This window comes from Balaenoptera acutorostrata, chromosome 19 (genome assembly GCF_949987535.1).
Source record: "Balaenoptera acutorostrata chromosome 19, mBalAcu1.1, whole genome shotgun sequence".
Classification (NCBI taxonomy): domain Eukaryota; kingdom Metazoa; phylum Chordata; class Mammalia; order Artiodactyla; family Balaenopteridae; genus Balaenoptera; species Balaenoptera acutorostrata.
The window spans coordinates 50,373,994-50,396,478 of record NC_080082.1 but is presented as its reverse complement, the minus strand read 5'-3'; the positions used below and the strand labels follow the sequence as shown (position 1 = coordinate 50,396,478).

General features: G+C 46.7%; 1 protein-coding gene across 5 annotated transcripts in view; it reads right to left on the bottom strand.

Annotated features, from left to right (window-relative positions):
- The window catches only part of WDR62 (WD repeat domain 62), a 46,062-nt gene that overhangs the window by 18,437 nt on the left and 5,140 nt on the right, over positions 1–22,485 (bottom strand). For 4 of the 5 annotated variants that reach the window (XM_007165183.2, XM_057533268.1, XM_057533271.1 and 1 more), the window contains exons 4-12: positions 18,797–18,854; positions 18,388–18,558; positions 17,381–17,518; positions 16,783–16,965; positions 14,941–15,101; positions 13,330–13,519; positions 4,691–4,828; positions 2,895–3,073; positions 1,213–1,304 (exon numbers count right to left, since the gene is read on the bottom strand). In XM_007165183.2, coding sequence (XP_007165245.2) covers positions 1,213–1,304; positions 2,895–3,073; positions 4,691–4,828; positions 13,330–13,519; positions 14,941–15,101; positions 16,783–16,965; positions 17,381–17,518; positions 18,388–18,558; positions 18,797–18,854 — 1,310 coding nt within the window. The remainder of the gene's footprint in view (positions 1–1,212; positions 1,305–2,894; positions 3,074–4,690; positions 4,829–13,329; positions 13,520–14,940; positions 15,102–16,782; positions 16,966–17,380; positions 17,519–18,387; positions 18,559–18,796; positions 18,855–22,485) is intronic. The other variant, XM_057533269.1, reaches the window with a different exon arrangement.

The window sequence follows — 22,485 nt, the reverse complement described above, 5'->3', positions numbered from 1 at the left end:
CAGCTACTTGGCAGCCATGTGAGGCCCTGCCAACTTCTCAGCCTCCCCAGAGCACTGCCCCCTCACTCTCTGAGCTCAGGCTACATGAGCCTCATATAGGCCCTACTGACCACATGCTGCCACCCTTCCTTCAGCCGCTGGACCTTCGTGCTGGCCCCCTCAGACAGTGCCTAGCCTGGGCACCTGCTATGTCTGAGGCCTAACACATGACCTGAGGTGGAGGGAAGCTCGGGAGAGGTGTACTGAATGAAAAGAAATTTAAAGAAAATTTGGTGGGGCAGAGGGTGTGGGGGAAGGAAGAGCAAGGGAAAGAACATTAACATTATCAGGACATAACTCCACCTACATTATATTCCTGCCAAAAATGCATCATTGGAATCAAATCATGAGGAGAACAACAAACCCAAATTGAAGGAAATTCTGTAAAATGACTGATCTATATTCTGCAGAAAGCCAAAGTCATAAAGACAAATTAAATAAGGCTGTGGAACTATTCCAAAACAAAGGTGACAAAAGAGCCACAACAACTGAAATGTGAACCTGGACTGGAAAAACAAAGGTGCTATAAAGGACAACATTGGGACAACTGGCAAAATGTGAATAAGAACCCAAGATAGATGACAGATTTGATAAGATGCACATTTGATAAGTGCACTGTGGTCATGTAAATAGATGTCCCCATTCCTAGGAAATGCTCACAGAAGCATTTAAGGGTGAAAGCGCAGCATGCCTGCAACTTACTCTCAAGTAGTTCAGCAAATAATAATAATAATATACATGCTTTAATAATAATACACATGCTATTATTTTATTACAAGTGTATATATACACAGGTGTGCAAATAGAAATGGAAAGAGGGGAAGCAGATAATTGTCACAGGTCAGACAGGATTTAAAAGAAAAAACTTGGGGAGCCTGGGTGAAGAGGCTACAGGTATTCATTATAATATTCTTGCAATTTTTCTGTAAGCATCAAACTTTTTCAAAAGAATATGTTTGACTATTGCTCCATCTTTATCTTCTCCAGCAGAGGAGGAGCTCATTCATATATTCACTCATTCAACCTTCACCTCTTTAGCCTGAGCTCTGTTCGGGGCACTGGGGACCAGGGTAAACAAGTCGAGTCTTGCCCTGTCATTCACGGTCCCACCAGACACCAACGACTCCTCCCTGTGGCTCTGCCAGGCAGGCTGCTCCCGTGCCATGGGCTCACCTGTCTCAGGCTTGGAGTACTCCAGGCACAGCACCTCAGCATCATGGGCCTCCACCTTGACCAGCTCGTCCATGAAGTGCAGCTCGTGGATCCTGGGAGATACACACTACCTGCTGTACCCTGCCTGGCGCCCCCACCCCTCAGCTCAGGTGCTCTGCCACTACTAGAAAAGGTCAGAGCAGCCACGTAGGTGACGTGGAGAACACCCTGCCCTGGCCAAGTAGTCTACAGGTGCCCAACCTGTTCCTCATCTAAAAACCTGCCAAGCCTGCGAGCACCTCAGCGGGCACCCCGCCCCTTGTGGTTCCATGGGTAACACCTAGGATGGTCTTCTGGGGGAACAAAGGTTAGGGTAGGGATATATCAGAGGTGATCCCTGGGGCTGGGGCAGGGGTCAGAGGTCATACTCAAGGATAGGACCTATGAGTGGGAACATTTGATTCCAATCTCTCATTCTTTTTTTCCTTTTTTCTTTTTTCTGGTTGCACAGTGTGGCTTGCAGGATCTTAGTTCCCTGACCAGGAATTGAACCCAGGCCCTCAGCAGTGAAAGCGTGGAGTCCTAACCACTGGACCCCCAGGGAACTCCCTCTCATTCTTAAAGAGTCTCAGATCCAGACTTTCCTCACATTCTTGCCAAATGAAATCAGACAACAGGTCATCCAGGACTGAAATAAGAGTCATTCCAGCTCCTCCACTCTCTACCCATGTGACCTTAGCCTAGCCACTTGGCCTCTCTTCCCTCAGTGAACCCATCTGAAAGTGGAGCGAATAACAGCACCTACACCAGAGGGTTGGTGAGAGGATTAAATCAGTCAACACCCATGGTACTCAGGCCAGCAGCCAGCCTGGGGGAAGATCGCTATGCCCATGTTACCTCTCCGTACTGTTTTCACCATTCACAGCAGAGTGCTGTCAACGGAAGCAGCCCCCTGACACGTTCAGTTTGCCTCATGCAGTGATTGACAACAGAACAGTTGCCAACATTTAAAAACCATGGAATTTCACAGAAAAAATCCGCACTTTAGGCTCTTCTTGGACAATGGGAAGATACGACAACTTGGAGCCTATACTACCGGTGCTGCGTGGTGGCTGCCCCTTTATGGGGCACGTGCTCTCCAGTGCCCGGTCCCTCCCATTCCGCAACAGCGCCACCACCCAGGTGGTCACAGCTGTCATTCGCCACCTTAAACCTGATCCCTGGGACAGGGCTCATATTCTCTCAGCACCTACTGGGCCTGTCACATCTTGAAAAACCTCTGCAGGGTGGTAAACAGCCCGAGCCCTCAGATGTCCCATCCTCTGGTCCCTCTCCCAGGGCCACCAGAAATGCCAAGCTCCAGCTGGCATCTTCTCTGACGGTTCAGCAGTGGTACCATGTGGCTGAGAAGGTGTCACCATGCCCGAGAGTCATGCAAGTTTGCCTGTCCACCCTGCAGGCAGAGCTCACATGGCCCAGCTGCTGAGGCCCCGGTAGCTACCCTGATCTACCCTGAGCTAGCCCTTCTGGAAGCCCCTTCTCAGCTTATGTTCCCAGGGGTGGCTGGCTACCAGATTGCTACTCACAGTCCCTCATTCCCAACAGGCAGCTGGAGGTGCCAAGGCCAGGGCTCCTCCCCACTGCCCTTAGTACCTGAGCCTAAGCTGGGAGATGTACACTAGACAACGCCAGGGCCCACTTGCCTCAGATTTCCACTTCGGTCGCCTGAAGCCAAGTGTTGGCCATCAGGACTGACCTGCATGACTCGTACCCCAGCTTTCATGTCCACAGGCATCCCATTCTCACTCCCCCGGTCTGGGAAGTGTGACATGTTCTGCAGGTGCTGGATGTCATTCTCCACATACACAACCTTCAGCAGGGTCTGCAAGCGGGAAAGGACTTAGGTCAGTGCTATGAGAAGCTCTGGAGCACCTCTGCAATTTTTTCTCCTGATAGTCAGTCTCCCATTCTTCATTAGTAACAGAACTCCAATTCTGACCTGGGAGCTTCATCACTCAGAATAATAACTATGTTTCCCAGACTCCCTTACATCTAGATGAAGCTGTGTCAATAAATTCTGGTCAATGAGGTGTAAAGCAAGTGAAAACTCTTCTGCTTCTTTCCCACTGTCCTGCTGCCTGGAACGTGGATGGGATGACTGGAGCACCAGCAGCCATCCTGGACCATGATGACAAGGGCCACTCCTTCAAAATGGGCAGAGTGGAGAGCTGGACGGCTCTTGGGCCTCTAAGGGTTTCCTACAGCTGCCAAAACAGCCTGGACTAGTTACCTCTAGACTATTTTTACAAGTCAGAAAATCAAACTTTTACCTCATTTTGGGTTTTTCTATTGTGTGCAACCAAATACAACATGGTTATCACAGATGCAGAAGAGAAGATGGCAGTATGGCAGGGGGACGTGGGGCGCTGGTGAGGGGAGTCGTAAAGGAACATTTGCTATACACACCCTGCATTAAGAGCCTTTTTTGTTCCAGCCACACTAACCTCTTTTGGGTTTTCCAACTCATCAAGCTCTTTTCAGCCATAAGGCCCTTTGTCCCTTGGTGTAGAACACTCTCCCCTCCCCTCTTTACTCCTCCCAATCCTCCATATCTCAGTTCAGTTATCTCCTCCTCCAGGAGGCTGCCCCTAATGCCACAGATAAAATCAGATGACTGATTTTAGATATATCTTACTCATACCTTATAACTTTCTTACATGGTGCTTATTATGCTTGTGATTATATCATAATTTGTGCAGTTATTGGCTGGCTGCCTCCCCCTACTAGACTGTAGGTGTCCCGGGGGCAGGAGAAGGGTCTGTCTTAGTCACTGATGTGTCCCCAGCATGCAGCACAGCACCTAGCACTGACCTTAATAACTATCTGTAGAATCAGTGAATGCATGATTCAGGCCTCAGCTCCTCAGAGAAGCTCCCTCACTGACCTAGCAACACCAACCATTTCTTCAGTAAAGTGTTTCTCCCCAGCCTCTCATCATGGCTCTCTTTGGGATCCTGCCAGCACCTCCACCTCAGGCTTCACTGCGTGGCAGCTAGCTAGATGGGAGACGCCCCTGCCTGGTTTGGCCCATCGGGTGCTCTCCAAGGGAGTTCTAACTCAAGACTTGGGGAGCAATTTCTTCTTTGTTGAGTATGTCAGGTTGCCTGGAGTGGCTGTGTCCACACACACCTAGAGAGCAGGAGCTGAGTGGTAAAGAAAAGCAGAGAGGACCACAACCAAGACCCGACACGGCTGAAAATGAAATTAAAAAAAAAAAAAAAAAAAAAGCAGAGAGGAAAGACCATGTCACCTAGAAAGAAAGAGAGGGAGAGAGAGAGAAATGAGATAGGAGACAGAGAGTGACCAGCCTTGGTTCCTGGTTCCTGTCCCTAGTGAAGCTTAACACTGAGGTTCCATAAAACTCCCTCCTACCCTCCTATCCTAGCTTCAAGTAGGCCTTTGTTCCTCCTAAAAGATGGCTCACAATGAAGCCCCTCACATTACTGAAGATGTTCTTCTGCCAGTGAGAGTCAGGGCTGCTGTCCATGTTCCAGAAGCGGATGGTATTGTCTGAGGAACAAGTCAGAAAAGATCCTGATGGCAGACAAGCTCTCTGATCTTCAAACTCAGGATACACCTACAGTCCCCAGAGAACAAGGCAAAGGGCGATTCATTACAACCACTTCAATGACAGCACTATGATATACTATTGCATGGTAAAAAAAAAGTAAGTTGCAGATAAACAGCCTTAGTGTAATGCCTTGCAAGAAAAAAAAGACACAAAATGCTACCATATATTACCCATGCTCCATCTTCAGTCCAGTCCATAAAACATCCCCACAAATAAATTTCTAAGGAAAATGGGTAGCGCAAATCACTAAGCACAAAAGGAAACAAGGTACCATGAGCAAGAAGCAGCAGAAACAACAGAGTCTAGCTTCAAATACTGGAATTATCTAACAGACTATAAAATAACTATGTTTAAAGAAATAAAAGAACTTTGACAAGATTAAAAGTATGAGTAGCCAACCAGAAACTATAAAGAACAACCAAGCAGAGCTGAAAAGGAACAAAATAGAACTACTTCTAGAAATGAAAAATAAAACATTAAAAACCAAAGATTTGACATAGTTGAAAAGAAAATTAACTGAATTGAAAGATAGAACTAAAGACGTTATTCAGAAAGCAAGTCAGAGAGACAAAGAGATAACATATAAAGAAATTTCAAAATATGGAAGCCTGGACTCTGAGATGATGATGACAGCAGCATCATAGGTTTTTAATCCAAAATTCCCACGTGAAAAAGAGAAACCTGAAAGCAAAAGCAAAACCCCATGGAAAATATTTATAACAAAAGTAGGTGAACAAGATATTCTCATAACTCCCCAAATACAAGCAGGTAGGAACAAATTACCTCCAGTCGTAAGACCTACATGTTCTCAACATGTATATGGGAGAAAGCAGAGAGGAGCAATGAGGTATTCTAACCTCAAAGTAGCCAGCAGGTATTCACTGGAAAGCACAACTGGCCAAACTGAACAGTAGTTGAACTTGGCAGGGTGCGGGTGGGGGGTTATCCACTCCAATAGTGGTTGAGTGCAGGGCTCGGCAGCAAGGCCTGAAGGGGCTGGAGAAATCAAGGCCTGGTGAGCTCTCAAAACTAACCTGCCAGGGCTCCTTTCAGGACAAAGGCCTATACTGAGGAGAAACTGCTGGGAATGGAAACAAAATTGATCAGGATAGGGACAAGAGAGACAAAGTAAGGAAGAAGTACAGATAAAAGTAAGGACATAACATATAAATAGGAACATAACAAGGAAATATCAGAAAGCAAGCTGCCATATTTTGAAACATAAAAAGCATTAGAAAATGGAGTTCTTTCTTGGCAAGTTAGCTGCCCTGAACCACACCAACTTCTAAAAATTCAGAAAAACCAGTATCACTTAAAAATGAACAACAAAAAAGGGACCCATGCCAAGCAAGCCCCAAACAAAGTTACTCTTTAAAATAAAAGGAAAAGTGCACAAAACTGTAAATCAACTATATTTCAATTAAAAAAAGATAAAAGGAAAAGAAAAAAAGCATACCAGAAGCCAAATGGCGCAGCCACAAAAAAAAAAGAAAAAAAAAAATCTACTATAAAAACCAATACCGGGGCTTCCCTGGTGGCGCAGTGGTTGAGAGTCCGCCCGCCAGTGCAGGGGACACGGGTTCGAGCCCTGGTCTGGGAGGATCCCACATGCCGCGGAGCAACTAAGCCCGTGAGCCACAACTACTGAGCCTGCGCGTCTGGAGCCTGTGCTCCGCAATGAGAGAGGCCGCGATAGTGAGAGGCCCGCGCACCGCGGTGAAGAGTGGCCCCCGCTCGCCGCAACTGGAGAGAGCCCTCGCACAGAAACGAAGACCCAACACAGCCAAAAATAAAATATAAAAAATAAATTAATTAATTAAAGAAACGTTTAAAAAACAAAAACAAAAACAAAAACAATAGCAAGACACACTCTTGAGTAAAATAACTAGGCTTAAAAAGAAAAAATTCTTTGGGCTTCTAGACAAAAGCAGCAAGTCACTTAAAAGGGAAAGAAAGACATCAGACATTTCAATAACCATAAGAAAATGGGCTAACATATTTAAGATAGACAAGGAAAGAAAATGTGAGCCAAGCATTTTCTATCCAGCAAAAGTGACTTTCAAGTATAAAGGGCAAAAACTGTTAGCAACATGCAAAAACTCAGGAAACATTGTCCCCACGAACTGTTCCTGACAAATCTTCTCAAGAATAAGCCATGACAACAAAAATAACTAGAGAGACGTCAACATAAGGATTAAATATATAGTTAACTGTAGAATGAAGAATAAATGAGGATCAAGTGACATCACTGAAAATGGCAGAGTAGTGAAATCCAAGAAGCCATACCTCCACCAAAGCAAACTTAAACTGGCATAAACTTTCAGAATCAACTTTTTCAGAACTCTGGAATCTAACTTACAACAACCAAGGGAGAGTTTAATGAAGAAAGAAGCTGCTGAATTTTGACATTCAAAGAAACTGCTGTCAAATCACTAGCTGACCACTAAGATAATGGAATAGAGACTTCAGTGACCACAGATGAAAAAGAATACAATCCTTACATAGTTTAGAAAAGTCACTAAACAATTACAACCCACAACAAGCCTTGGGGAGGGGGAGAATTTGATTTCCAAAGTTACCACATTATAACAATCAAAATATCCAGTTTTCAACAAAAAACTATGAGACAGGCATGCAAGAAAAGAAGAAAGTGGACTTCCCTGGTGGCGCAGTGGTTAAGAATCCGCCTGCCAATGCAGGGGACACGGGTTCCATTCACAGGAAAAAAGAAATTAACAGGAAGCCCAGATTGGACTCATTAGACAAAGACTTTAAATCAACTGTTTTAAATATACTGAAAGAGATCAAAGAAATTATGGACAAAAGAACTAAAGGAAACCAGGAGAATGATGTCTCATCAAACAGGGAATATCAATAAAGAGACAGAAATTATAAAAAGGAACCAAGTAGAAACATGGAGCTGAAAAGTATAATAACTAAAATAAAAAATTCAGGGACTTCCCTGGTGGCGCAGGGGTTAAGAATCTGCCTGCCAATGCAGTTCGATCCCTGGTTCAGGAAGATCCCACATGCCACAGAGCAACTAAGCCCATGCGCCACAACTACTTAGCCTGTGCTCTAGAGCCCACGAGCCACAACTACTGAACCCACATGCTGCAACTACTGAAGCCCGTGTGCTCTAGAGCCCATGTGCCGTGACTACTGAGCCCAAATGCTGCGGCTACTGAAGCCCATATGCCTAGAGCCCGTGCTCTGCAATGAGAAGCCACCACAATGAGAAGCCTGCGCACCACAACGAAGAGTAGCCCCCAGTCGACACAACTAGAGAAAGCCCGTGCACAGCAATGAAGACCCAACACAGCCATAAATAAATAAATAAATAAACATGTGGTATGCCTATATATATGGTATCCCTTTAAAATAAATAAATAAATAATTCACTAGGGTTCAACAGCAAATTTGACAGGCAAAGAAAAGAATCATTAAACCTGAAAAGAGGTCAATTGAAATTACCTAGTCTAAGGATCAGAAAGAAAAAAGTATAAAGAAAAATAAATAAAGTCCAAGGGATTTATGGAACACCATGGAGAATACCAACGTATACATTACAGGAGTACCAGAGAGAAAGGAGAACAGGAAAAGGGCATAAAAAATATTAAAAAAAATTATAGCCAAAAACTTCAAATTTGATAAAAGAATCAACACATTAAAGAAGCTTAAAAAACTCCAAGTAGGATAAACAAACTAAAAGAGATCCACATCAAGACATACCACAAAGTATTGAAAGCCAAATCCAAAAGAGAAAATCTTTTTTTTTTTTTTTTAAATAAATTTATTTATTTATTTATTTATTTTTGGCTGTGTTGGGTCTTCGTTTCTGTGCGAGGGCTTTCTCCAGTTGCGGTGAGCGGGGTCCGCTCTTCATCGCGGTGCACGGGCCTCTCACTGTCGCGGCCTCTCTTCTTGCGGAGCACAGGCTCCAGACGCGCAGGCTCAGTAGCTGTGGCTCACGGGCTTAGTTGCTCCGCGGCATGTGGGATCTTCCCAGACCAGGGCTCGAACCCGTGTCCCCTGCATTGGCAGGCAGATTCTCAACCGCTGCGCCACCAGGGAAGCCCCAAAAGAGAAAATCTTAAAAGCAACATGAGGCAAGTGATTTATCCCATAGAAAGGATCCTCAATAAAATTAACAGTTGATCTCTCATCAGAAATCATGGAAACCAGAAGGCAGTGAGACTACACATTTAAAGTACTATAAAGAAAAAATTGTCAACCAAGAATTCTATATCAAGCAAAATCATCCTTCAAAAATGGAGAAACTGGGGACTTCCCTGGTGGTCCAGTGGTTAAGACTCTGCATTTCCAATGCAGGGAGTGTGGGTTTGATCCCTGATCGGGAAACTAAGATCCCACATGTGGCATGGTGTGGCCAAATAAATAAATAAATAAAATAAAAATTAAAAAATGGGGAAATTGGGAGACTTCACATATAACAAAAGTTGACGGAATTTGTGGCCAGTAGACTTGCTCTACAAGAAATGCTAAAGAGAGTCCTTCAGGGTTAAGTGAAAAGACATGAGACAGGAACCTGAAGTCACATGAAGAAATGATGAACACTGGTAAAGGTAACTATATAAATAAATATAAAAGCCAGAATTATTGTATTTTTGGTTTGTAACTCCTCTTTTTTTCTATATGATTTAAAAGACAAAGGCATAAGACAATAATTTAAAATCAGTGTTAATGAGAATACAGTGTATAAAGACATAATTTGTGACAATTACAACATACAGGGGGAGGGACAGAGGTATATAAGGAGCAGAGTGTTTGCATACTACTGAAGCTAAACTGGTATTACTTCAAACTAGTTTGTTACTAATGTAAGATGTCACTTGTAACTTCCAGTAAAAAAATAACTTTAAAATATACAGAAGAGGAAATGAGAAGGAAATCAAAATGGAACATTACAAAAAATCAATTAAACACAAAAGAAGGTAGTGATAAAAGAATTAAGAAACATTAAAGATATCATATAGAAAGCAAATAGCAAAATGGCAAGAGGAAGACCTACTTTATGAACAATTGATTTACACGTAAATGGATTAAACTCTTCAATCAAAAGAAAATAAATGGCAGCATGCATTAAAAAAAAAAATCCAGGGCTTCCCTGGTGGCGCAGTGGTTGAGAGTCTGCCTGCCAATGCAGGGGACACAGGTTCGAGCCCTGGTCTGGGAGGATCCCACATGCCGCGGAGCAACTGAGCCCGTGAGCCACAATTGCTGAGCCTGCGCGTCTGGAGCCTGTGCTCCGCAACGGGAGAGGCCGCGATAGTGAGAGCCCTGCGCACTGCGATGAAGAGTGGCCCCCACTTGCCACAACTAGAGAAAGCCCTCGCACAAAAACGAAGACCCAACACAGCCATAAATAAAAAAAAAAAAAAAAAAAAAAATCCAACTATATGTTGTCCACAAGAGATTCACTTTATATCCAAAAATACATACAGGTTGAAAGTGAAGGTATGGAAAGATATTCCATACAAATAGTAACCAAAAGGGAGCTTTGCATGTCTATAGTAATGCCAGACAAAATAGACTTTAAGTAAAAAATTATTACAAGTGACAAAAAAGGGTCAATTATAAAGAAGATATAACAAATACAAACATACAACTAACACAGAGACCCAAAATATATGAAGAAAAAGTTGACAGAACTGAAGGAGGAAATATACAGTTCTACAATAATAGTTGGGGACTTCAATATTCCATTTTCAATAAAAGATAGATCTAGGGGACTTCCCTGGTGGTCCAAGGGTTAAGAATCCGCCTTCCAATGCAGGGGATGTGGGTTCGATCCCTGGTCAGGGAACTAAGATCCCACATGCCATGGGGCAACTAAGCCTGCGTGCTCTAGAGCCGGTGCACCACAACTAGAGAGCCCACGCATTGCAACTACTGGGCCCGCGCACCACACCTAGAGAGCCCACGTTCCACAACTACTGAGCCCGTGCACCACAAGAGAGAAGCCCGTGTGCCACAACAAAGAGCCCACGTGCTTCAACGAAAGATCCCACGTGCCGCAACTAGGACCCCACACTGCCAAATAATAAATAAATAAATAAATAAAATGAATGACTGCTTCAGCTTAAAATATATATATATATAGATCTAGAGAGATAAAGAACACCCAATAACAGCAAAACACATTTTTCTCAAATGAACATGGAACATTCTCCAGAATAGACCACATATAGGCCACAAAATAAGTCTCAATAAACTTTAGAGACTTTAATCATACAATCTTCTCCAACTACAGTGGAACGAAATTACAAATGAATAACAGGAAATATGGAGAATTAACAAATATGTGGATATTAACAGACCTTTACATAACCAATGGGTCAAAGTAGAAATCAAAAGAGAAATTAGAAAATACTTTGAGACCAATGAAAATGAAAACACAGTATACCAAAGCTTATGGGATGCAGCAAAAGCAATGCTCAGAGGGAAATTTACAGTTGTACATGCCTACAAAAAAAGATCTCAAATCAATTAACTTCTTACCTTAAGGAACTAGAAAAAGAAGAGCAAAATAAACCAAAGCTAGCAGAAGAAAGGAAATTATAAAGATTACAAAGGACATAAACAGTCTTTTTTGCAGAAATGGAAAAGCTGATCCTAAAATTCATATAGAATTGCAAAGGATCCCCAGATAGTCAAACCAAATCACTACAAAACTATAGTAATCAAAGCAATGTGGTACTGGCATAAAGACAGAAATATATCAGTAGAATAAAATTGAGAATTCAAAATTAAACCCATACATCTATGGCCAGTTGATTTTCAACAAGTGTGCCAAGATCACCTAAGGAGGAAAGAATAGTCTGCTCAACAAGTGGTGCTGGGATTATCCATTCACAAGCAAAATAATGAATTTGGACCCTTACTTCACCATATACAAAAATTAACTCGAAAGAGATCAAATACCTAAGTGGAAGAGCTAAAATAATAAAACTCTTAGAAGAAAACATAGGAGTAAATCTTCATGACTAGAATTTGGCAATGGTTTTTTAGATATGACACCAAAGACACAAGCAACAAATCAAAAAATAGAGAAATTGGACTTCATCAAAATTAAAAACCTTTGTTCATCAAAGGACACCATCAAGAAAGTGAAAAGACATAAAGAATGGAAGAAGGGCTTCCCTGGTGGCGCAGTGATTGAGAATCCGCCTGCCAATGCAGGGGACGTGGGTTTGAGCCCCGGTCTGGGAGGACCCCACATGCTGTGGAGTGGCTGAGCCCGTGCACCCCAGCTGCTGAGCCTGCAGTCTGGAGCCTGTGAGCCACAACTGCTGAAGCCTGTGCGCCTGGAGCTCGTGCTCCACAACAGGGGAGGCCATCACGATGAGAGGCCTGTGTGCTGCAGCGAAGAGTGGCCCCCACTTGACGCAACTGGAGAGAGCTGGCACACAGTGATGAAGACCCAACACAGCCATAAATAAATAAATAAATAAATAAATAAATAAATAAATAAATAAAATTAAACAAAGCTATAAAACTTCTAAAAAAAAAAAAAGAATGGAAGAAAATATTTGCAACTTATATACCTGTTAAGGGTCTAGTATCCAGGATATATAAAGAACTCTTACAACTCAAAAGTAAAAAGACAAACAGCCCAATTAAGAAACAGGCGGGGGGTGGGGGGGGCGGGCTTCCCTGGTGGCGCAGTGGTTAAGAATCCGCCTGCCAATGCAGGGGACACGGGTTCGAGCCCTGGTCCAGGAAGATCCCACGTGCCGTGGAGCAACTAAGCCCGTGTGCCACAACTACTGAGCCCGCACGCCACAACTACTGAAGCCCATGCGCCTAGAGCCCGTGCTCCGCAACAAGAGAAGCCACCACAATGAGAAGCCTGCGCACCGCAACAAAGAGTAGCCCCCGCTCGCCACAACTAGAGAAAGCCCATGCACAGCCATGGAGACCCAACACAGCCAAAAAATAAATAAATAAATAAATAAATAAATAAATTTATTTAAAAAAAAAAAAAGCCATGAATTACGTAAATGCCCTCGACAGAAAGCTCCCTGAGGTACACACGCTGCTGCTGTAGGACCTTTGCCCTTGCCGCACTCACAATGGTGGCGTGCCTCACCCCTGACTTCCTGCAGGTCCCCCCACTCGAATGTCACATCTTCAGAGAGGCTTGCCCTGGCCACTCTCCTTTCTAGAATAGCACCCTTGAACCCCTTTTCCCCTAGGCAGCTTTGTTTTTCTTCAGAGAAGTATTGTACTTGGCATGTTCCATATTGATATGTTTACAGGTTTACTCTACCACCCGGATGTGAGCTCCAGGAGATCAGGACTTGTGTCAGTTTCCTGCCCAGCTGTGTCCCCAGCACCCAGAACAGCACCTGGCACATAGTAGGGGTCCATTAGTATCTTTTGCAGGTATGGCTGAACGGGTTCCCCAAACTCTGCAGAAGCTTCCTCAGCTGAGCACCAGCTGGGGGCTGAGCAGGGGGAGGGGGAGGGAGAGAGGGGCTCACCTCCACGTTCCAGACGTAGGAGCTGTGGAAGAGCTCCGACCACACCTTGCCTACTTTGTTGATGTCTCTGACATCCCAGATGTAGATGCTGTGGTCCTTATACACACAGGACAGCCACTGGTGGATGGGGTCGAAGATCAGCGCCACTGTATCCGGGTAGATGGCTTCTGACTTCCTGCAGAAAAGGAAGCTGACAAGGCCACGTGAGTCATCAATGACCATCAATGTCACTGTGAGTAGTAACAGCTGCCTCTGATGATGCCTGAGCTGCCCCCTGCCTGGCAATGCCATCCCTTATGATCTTTGTGGTGACCCATCTCTCCTACTCCAACTCCACTTCTCACTCCTCCATCTTCTTTCTTTGCTTTGCTTCTAATACAGAGACTGTAAACTGGAAGCTTCTGCCTGGCCCCTAAGAGCGTTTGAATTTTCGACTCCTGTTCATATTTCTCTCCCCTTTTCACTCAGCCCAAGCTCCATCCTCTCTCTCTGAGCATAGGATAATGGGCACAAAGATCAGGCCTTCTCTCTCTCAGCCTCACAAACACATGATCAAAATTCCCTGTGTAAGGGGGCCCTGGCTTGGGGCCTTCCTACCAAGGCTACAGTTGACTGAGCACTTACTGTGTGCCGAGCCGAGAGCTTTAGTTGTGCTGAACTCCCACAATCTCCATGAGAGGTAGGTACTATATTTTACAGACGAGAAAACTGAAGCACTGGTTGATACAGTGACCTGCCCGAGGCCACACAGCACACGGTAGAAGGTGGCAGAGCTGGGCACCCCGGCCACTACAACACACTACTGTCTGTGGGTTGCTCACCCACCTTCTCTTTCCTTTGCGACATCCAGTAAGCCCCTCCACGCGCTCTCTTAGAAAAGACACACCCAGGAGGTAGTGTCCAGCAATCTACGAAGAGGCAGCCCCAGGCACCCAGAACCCTCTGGTTAGGTAGCCCCCCACCCCCACAAAACAGACTTACAACAAAGGGGAAGATAAGCCACAGCTCAGCCCCTCCACCCGCTCTCAACGTGGCAGCCAGAGGAGCTACTACTCAAGGCCTGACCAAGTAACACCAGTGCCTGAGGTCCTAGTGGCTGCCCAGTGACCTCAGAATAGGCTCCAAGCTCCTCTCAGCAGCTTCCATCAATGCTCGCACCTGTCTCCTACCACCCTCCCCCCAGCACACTGGGCTCCAGCCACACAGCCCCCAGCCGTTCCTGTGACACACCGAGCCCAGTGTGCTATCCCCTTAAGGCCTCTGCATTTGCTGTCGGGACCCAGCTCTCCACACAGCTGGCTTGTTCTCACCAGAGAGGCCTCCCCTGGCCACCCAGTCAACAGCCCCACCCCCAGACACTCTCCTTCTTGAGTCCCTGCTTTATTTCACCAAAGCATTTACGACTATCTGAAATGATCTTGTTTACGCACTCATTTATCATCCAGCACCCTCACTAGACTGCAGACTTCACGAGATCCTGCTGCCTCCTTAAAGCCTGTATCCTGCTTCCAGCCCAAGGCTGGCCAGTAGGTAGATGGGTCTGGAAGCATGGATGGATACCAGCAGACAGACTCTAGGCAGGCCCCTCTCCCTCCCCGTGCCAGGCAGTACCTGGGCTCCAGGCCCTGGGCCACATCCACTCCAAGGTAGTGCGGCTTGGGCAGGTTGGCGAGGTATTGCAGGCTGTGGGCTTGGAATATGCGGACTATCCCATCTGTGCAGCCGCAGAAGATGAGCTCCTGGCTGACACAGAGGCAGGAAGACAGCGAGACCTGTGGGGGCAAAGGGGACCAAAGTGGACTTAGTGTTTTGTGTGGCCCAGTTCAGGGATACGGGGGCTGACAGAACAGCCTTGGGCCTCCAGAAAAGCCTTACAGTTTTAGGGTCTAAGAAGTCCATTTTTGCAAATGTTAAGATTTTTGAAATCAGGATATAGTGCTCAGTCACTATTGAAGGAAAGGGGGCAGCAGGCAGACAGAGGCACAAATTGGGACAGAGTTATCATTGTTATAGAGGAATTCAGCTGTGTGTGGAAAATATCTCCTCAGCCGACTGTGAATTCAGATAGGTCACTTGCAGTAGCAGTGTTGAACTTTAGGCTTAAATTAAATTTTAGGCTTTATTCCTTATTGCTTAAAAATACCTTCATAGGGCTTCCCTGGTGGCACAGTGGTTGAGAATCTGCCTGCCAATGCAGGGGATAGGGGTTCGAGCCCTGGTCTGGGAGGATCCCACATGCCGTGGAGCAGCTGGGCCCGTGAGCCACAACTACTGAGCCTGCGCGTCTGGAGCCTGTGCTCCGCAACAAGAGAGGCCGCGACAGTGAGAGGCCCGCGCATCGCGATGAAGAGTGGCCCCCGCTCACCGCAATTGGAGAGCGCCTTCGTGCAGAAACGAAGACCCAACACAGCCAAATATATATATAAATAAATAAATGAATAAATTAAAAAAAAAAAAACCTTCATAGAGATTATACTTTAAAGCAGCATAGAAAAAAGTTATTATATATAGGAAGGACTGTCTCTTCTGCCAGGGCATGCAGATAGAAGGGGCAGGAACTGCCAGACCTCTGGATACAGCTTAGAGGAGTTTTTCCAAAACTAGAGGGACTAAGTTTATGGGTCATTTAAGACACCTGCTCAGGGGCTAAACACCTATCTATCCAAAGCTTCTGACTTGCTTAAAAGCTGCATGAGTTCTAGCAAGAGGATTCAAATGAGAGAAATAAATGACGTTTAACCAACTAGGAAAGACAGATAAAGCTTGGAATTCTTCCACACACCTCTTGCCATGCCATTAACCCTAAAGCTGAGCTCCAGAGGGGAGTCATAAGAGCAGGAATAGGACAAGGAGGAAAACTGTGACGCTCCTGCTAACAGCCAAACAGGCATCCAATCCCAGGACAGGAAGACAGCTTGGATGCAAACCCTCAGATCCTGAAGAAAAGTGGTTCTGTAATTTATTGATATATCACCTTTCAGTTTAAAATTTTATGTATTTTATATAGTCTTTAACTATAAAAGTAATATAAAAATTATTAAGTCAATGATACCTTAGATTAAAAAAGAAAAAAAAAGCGGTCCTCCCACCAGCTAAGAGTGCCCAGTGAAGAAAAGAAACGTTAACTGGGTCAAATGGTGATGGGAAGACAATTGTAACCCTGACCCCCATTACAGGGGAACCAGGCACTGTGCTAAGTGCCCTACATATATTATCTCGCATGACTCCCCTGTCAACTCTGTGAGGTAGGCAGAAGTAGTTCCATTTTACAGATAAGAAAACTGAGACTCAGAGAGGGAAAGTCACTCTCCCAGAGTTGTACAAGCAGAACAAGAAGTCAGACCCAGAGCTGGTGTGACCAACTATCACACAGGGGCACTGCTGAGTGTCCCTGGAGACACATGTCATGGGGAGTGTTTCCCCCACTGACAGCAGAGAGGGAGGCTGGGGTACCTTTAGGTTGATCCACTTCTCCAGCACCCTCTTCTCGTTGAACTGGCAGAGGAGGCCCGAGTAGGACACACAGAAGGTACTGCCTGTCATCTGGCCCCGGCCACAAGCCACACCACAGAAGACGTTGTTGTGCAGCTCACCCAGGATGCCTGAGCGCCCCACGAGGGGCACTGTGCCCGTCACCTGGAGGCAGAGCAGGGCACAGTGAGACACTGTCCACAGGGCCTAGCCCCCAGCAAGGTCACAGCGGGCCTCTCATGACCAGTGGATATGACACAGCTGAACAGGAGAACTCTCAGAAACTCCTCCGAATGGAGAAGGGAAGAACAAAGAGAACACACACTTCCAGGCAGAGCGGCTGGAGGCGGCAGGCCAGGGATGAAGTCTGGCCCCGGGGTCCAGCAGGGGAGGTTACCCGGCAGGGCCTACCAGTCAGTCAGCACCCGGAGAGCAGGCCCAGAAGCAGAAGGCAGACCCCTGAGAGGCTAGACAGCCTCTGAGACCACTGTCCCCGAATCTCAGGTAGAACCAGGAGTCCCGACTGCCCCTGACAGTTCCTCCCCTGGGCCCGGATGAGGTGGCAGGGACAGCAACTCACCTTTGCTTCAGTGGAGACTTCTAAGAACCAGAACCTCACATGCCGGTTCCCAACAGTGACAAAATAGCTGCTGTCCTCTGAGAAGGAGAGGGCGATGACCCTGCACGATACCTTGTTGGAGGCCACCACGATGTCTTTCTGGAAGAATCAGTGCAGAGAAGTTCACGCCAGCACCCACCTCATCAGCCTCTTTGAGCCTTTGCCCTCAGCCCTGCATCTCTCCACCCTCCCCTGCTCCAAGTCTGTTTTCCTTGGGCCCTCCTTTTTGGGGAAACCTACGTGTGACACTCTTATCATTCCCAACACAGAGGAGACTGAGGCCTGGAAAGGTTCCCATGTGAGAGTAAGTTCCAGAGCTCTCCTCAAGAGTCCAAGCCCTGCAGCTCACACGTGGTGTTGAGGACAGCCACAGCTGGAAGGTAAGGACAATACGACCCACGCTGCCGGATATCGGGCTCTTACTCTGGGCCCTGCTGAGCCCTTCACAGGATAACTCGTGGAATCCCCTCATCAGTCCGACAAGGGAGGTGCTTCTCCCCACCACCCTGTCATGCTCAGAGGGGGCTGTCACATGCTCAAGGTCACACAGCAGGTCATGAACAGAGGCAGGACTTGATACCCACTTCTCCCGACTCCAAGTCCTCCCCAAGCTGTTCCAAAGTCCAGCCTTCCAGAGCATATCAACTCACTGAATTCTCACAACTCAACAAAGCGGATACTATTATACCCATTTTACAGATGAGGAAACAGACTCACAGAGAGGTTAGGTCCCTTGCTCAAGGTCACAGCTGGTCAATATAAAAAGAATTATATGTTCCCTGGGTTGACAGCTTGTCACATGCCCTGCAACAGGTGCCTAGAACCGGGATTGGCATGTAGTAGATGCTCAACAAATATTTGCTGGTTAAACCCTTTACCAAGTTACCTCATTTAGTTCTCCCAATGCCCGAGACTCAGGGTGTTCTGGCAGCTGGCTGCCTGTCACACACCCACCAGTCAGCTCTTACCTTCCAGTCCCAGACGTTGAGTACCATGTCGTGCTGGTAGCCCATGGACACAATGTGCTTCATATTGGGGGAGAAGGCCACACAGGCCACACCGTACTTGTGGCCCAGCATCTCCGCCACCTGACTCTTCTCTTCCACGTCCCAGATGCGCACAGCGGGCCTGTGCCCGTTCTGGGGAAGATTGGGGCCATTTACTGCTGCCGGGTTCTGCACCCAGGTGGGGCTTGAGGGGCTTTCAGGGCTGAAGTTGGCATTGCCCCAGGGTGCACCCGAAAGCCACCTCCCCCATCTGTCACGGGGCTTTTCTAGCCCAGGAAGGAGCTATTCCAGGGATTCCTCAGGCCTCCTGGGAGCAGAAGGAATGGCCCCAAGGCCCCTCCCCACCCACTCAGTCATGATCACGACTCACCTCTCCCGTCACTATGTACTTTCCATCAGGGGAGAAGGCCAGGGCACTCAGAGACTTCCTGGGGGCAAGGAAAGGGGTTGATCACTGATTCCCCTGAGGATGGGCAGCCAGACCCCAGCCTGGCTGTGCTCACAGCACTTGGCCCACTCCTCACTCCCAAGAGGCTGGGACAGGTGAGCGCCTGCGGCTCCCCGAGAGCCAGGGCTGCGTGCTTGCCCAGCACAGCACCCAGTGCGTTCCCTGCTGCTGGAAGAAGCGGGGGCAGTGGCACAGGGAAATGGGGTTTTGTTAAAGCAAAGGCCCCTTCCTCCCCAAAACCCCAAACCCTGATGGGGTGGATGCTGTATGGAAACCCTCCTTCCCTCTCCCTCTGACAGGGTGGGCTCCCTAAGACCCCATCTACCCTGTAACCCTGAGAAATTCAGATGCAGGAAATGGTACAGATCTGGCCTAACTATGCAGGTGGTACTGATGGCGGACCCCGGCAGACATCACACTGAGACAGCCTGCAGCCTGTGCTCCACTGCTAAACGCTGAAGGTGTCCTGGAAAACCCGTAAACAACCAACACATTTCTCTTCGACACTCCCAGCTAGCCTGCAAGAGCCCTGAACGACCAGTCTAGTTTGCATGTTTTGTGGCAGCAAGTTTCACTGTTCCCAGACTGTGTTGTTTTTTCTCTCCTCTCTCTCTTTTAATCCTGTTTTTACCTCTGTTCCTTAGCAGTCTAGTAATTGTCCACCTCGAATGAGTAAACTGCTGTGCAGATAACTAAGTCGAGGGCTCTGACTCACTGAAAATCTCATAGAACATTTATCATCATCAACTCAACCCTCTGCAGCTTCCACTGCTCCTTAAGGTAACAGCCAAGGTGTGCTGCCTATCCAATATCCACTCGCCTCTCTTTCCTCACGAAGGGAAGCCCAGTTTTCATGGGGATGGCAACGGCCCCAGCTGGAGTGCATCTCCTCACCTCTCCTGCAGCCACACAGGCACAGCTACATGACGCAGTCTGGCCAATGAGAGGTAAGCTGAAGTGTTGTGTGGGACTTCCAGAAAAGCTTCTCAAAGGGAACTCTTGGCCCTGCTCCCCACTTGCTCCCACATGACAACCAGAATTTCACCTTGAGCCATGAGGTGATCTTAAGCCTCCCAATAAGCATGGTGAACAGAAAGACAGAAGGAGTGGGGTCCCTGATGCTGGCAGAGACACCAGCCCCTAAGTGCCTACTTCCTGGTTTTGTATGTGCAGGAAGAGCACGCCCTTGCGTTTTAAGCCATGCCTGTTGGGGGTGGGGAAGAGGGCGGGTCTGTCGTCTGCAGCTGCCCTAGCCTGGCCCTCTGCCAAATGGGCACCGCTACGCCGATTCCTCACGCACCCTTCCTAGCCAGTTTTGAGATGAGGAGACCTCAACACAAGGAAGTCGTGCCAAGGTTACCAAACCAGACAGGGCACATGAGAATTCTCCAGGGAGCTTTTGAAAAATATCACAGCCATGCTAAAACTAGTGAGTTAAAGTAAGGAACAGGGTAGTATCTGCCTAGTTTCAGAGAAGCTCCCCTCAAGATACTCACTAATCACAAAGGGGAAAAGGGAGGCTTCCCAGTGGAGAAGCTTGGCAGACGCCACCTTAACCAAGGGCTCAAGGTGATCACCACCAGCCACAGGAGAGAACGACATCACGCAGCTCCTGACAGAATGCGCTGAGCAGAACGCAGCATTCCTTCTGAGGTGTTCCTGCAGAACCTAACTCTATCTATGAGGAAACAGCACACAAACCCAAACGCTGGGACATTCTACAAAACACCTGGCCTGCAATCCTCAAAGGTATCAAGGTCATGAAAGTCAAGAAAAGATGGAGGAAACCTCTTTAGATTGAAGGAGACTGAAGAGACAACTGAAGGCAATGCGTGATTCTGGACAGAATCCTTTTTGCTGTAAAGGACATTCTTGGGACAAATGGTGAAGGCTGAACGAGGAGCAGATGGTAGTGATGTACCAATTTTAATTTCCTGATTTTGCTCAATCATTTGTGGTTCTGAAAGGTCATACTTTTTTTTTTTTTTGCAGTAAATTCACACTTAAGTATTTAGAGGTACAGAGGTATCAGGTATGCAACTTACTTTCAGATGGTTCAGAAAAAAATTACTATGTATATAGACAGAGAATCAGAGAATGATACTTTTTTTTTTGGGGGGCCGCAGAGTGCAGCTTGCGAGATCTTAGTTCCCCAACCAGGGATCGAAGCTGGGCCCTTGGCAGTGAAAGGACGGAGTCCTAACCACTGGACTGCCAGGGAATTCCTATAGACAGAGAATGATAAAGCAAATGTGGTAAAATGTTGGCATTTGGGAAATATGGGTGAAAGGTGTACAGGTGCTCTATGTACTATTCTTGTAGGTCTGAAATTATTTCAATATAAAAAGTTTAAAAATTGGCAGTCCTTAGGTCTTACTCCAGACTAACTGATTCAGCCTTCTCTGGGGCTGAAGCCTGGGATCAGGTGACTCTGAAATGCAGCCACAATGAAAACCTCCACTCTGGCCACACTGCCTCCTAAGACAGACCCATCTGTGACTGAGAGTGGACACTTCTATGCTATCTGCTTCGGATCAAGGTTACCTACTCTACCGCCTACAGGACTCAGGGAGGCAACAGGGAGGATGAAAAGAATTGGGCAAGGGGCATTCTGACAAATGCCACCAAGCTCCAGCCCATCCCTGCCATAGGAGAATGTGGGCCCCACAGATCTGAATCTCTCACATTTCTAAAACGAGAGGGCATCTGGATTTTTGTGTAGAAAACTTTAAATGTTGTCAAGTAAGTCCGATATTTAAGACATACTGTCAGACAAGTCTGTGGGCCTCTAGTTTGTGATTATTGACAAGAAGTATTTCACCTGAGATCACATAGTGAATAAACACTTAAGTCTGGATTGGAACCCATCTCTGCCCTCACCACCAGTGACAGAACCCACAGTCAGAGTCAAGGGTCCAAGAAGCCCCTTCTGAGAGGGAATCTGTATCTACCAAACCGTATCTTAGGGACCTTGCCTTAGGGATCGTAAGGGAAGAAGAAAACCCACAACTTATCCGTCCACCTGGAGAGCCAGGCCAAAGGAGCTAAGCTTGAGCTATTTGTGCAGTATTTGTGGAATAAAAAGTTGCAGTGAGGTGCCTCCCAAAGGTCACAACCCGGTTGGGACCAAAGTCCCAGGATGACACAGTGTTCAATCAGCCCCAAGGCAGACCCCGGGCATCATCTTGGGCCTGCTCAAAGCCAAGGGCCTTCCTCAATAAACTGGCAGCTGAAGGGATCTTCCTAAAACCCAAATCACACTCATTCATTCAGGAAACGATAAGTGTTATCAACGTGCTAGACACTGACTCAAGGTATAGGGACACAGAAATTAAGAGAAAGTCCCTGCCCTCAGAGAGCTCACACTGTTAAAAGAGACAGTAAATATCATCACTGAGGAAATTAGACAGCATATCAAAAAGGAGTGCATTTTGTGGAAAAAAGTAAAGCAAGGAGGGGAGATAGAGTGTACTAGAGGGCTGGGGTGCGTGAAGTATATCCTTAGCCTGCAAATGCCCTCTAGTAGCTTTTCTTTGCAATCAGCATGAGAGCCAACCCCTCCCCAAGGCCCCTGTGATGTGGCTTCTGCTGGCTCCAGCCTCATCTCCCCT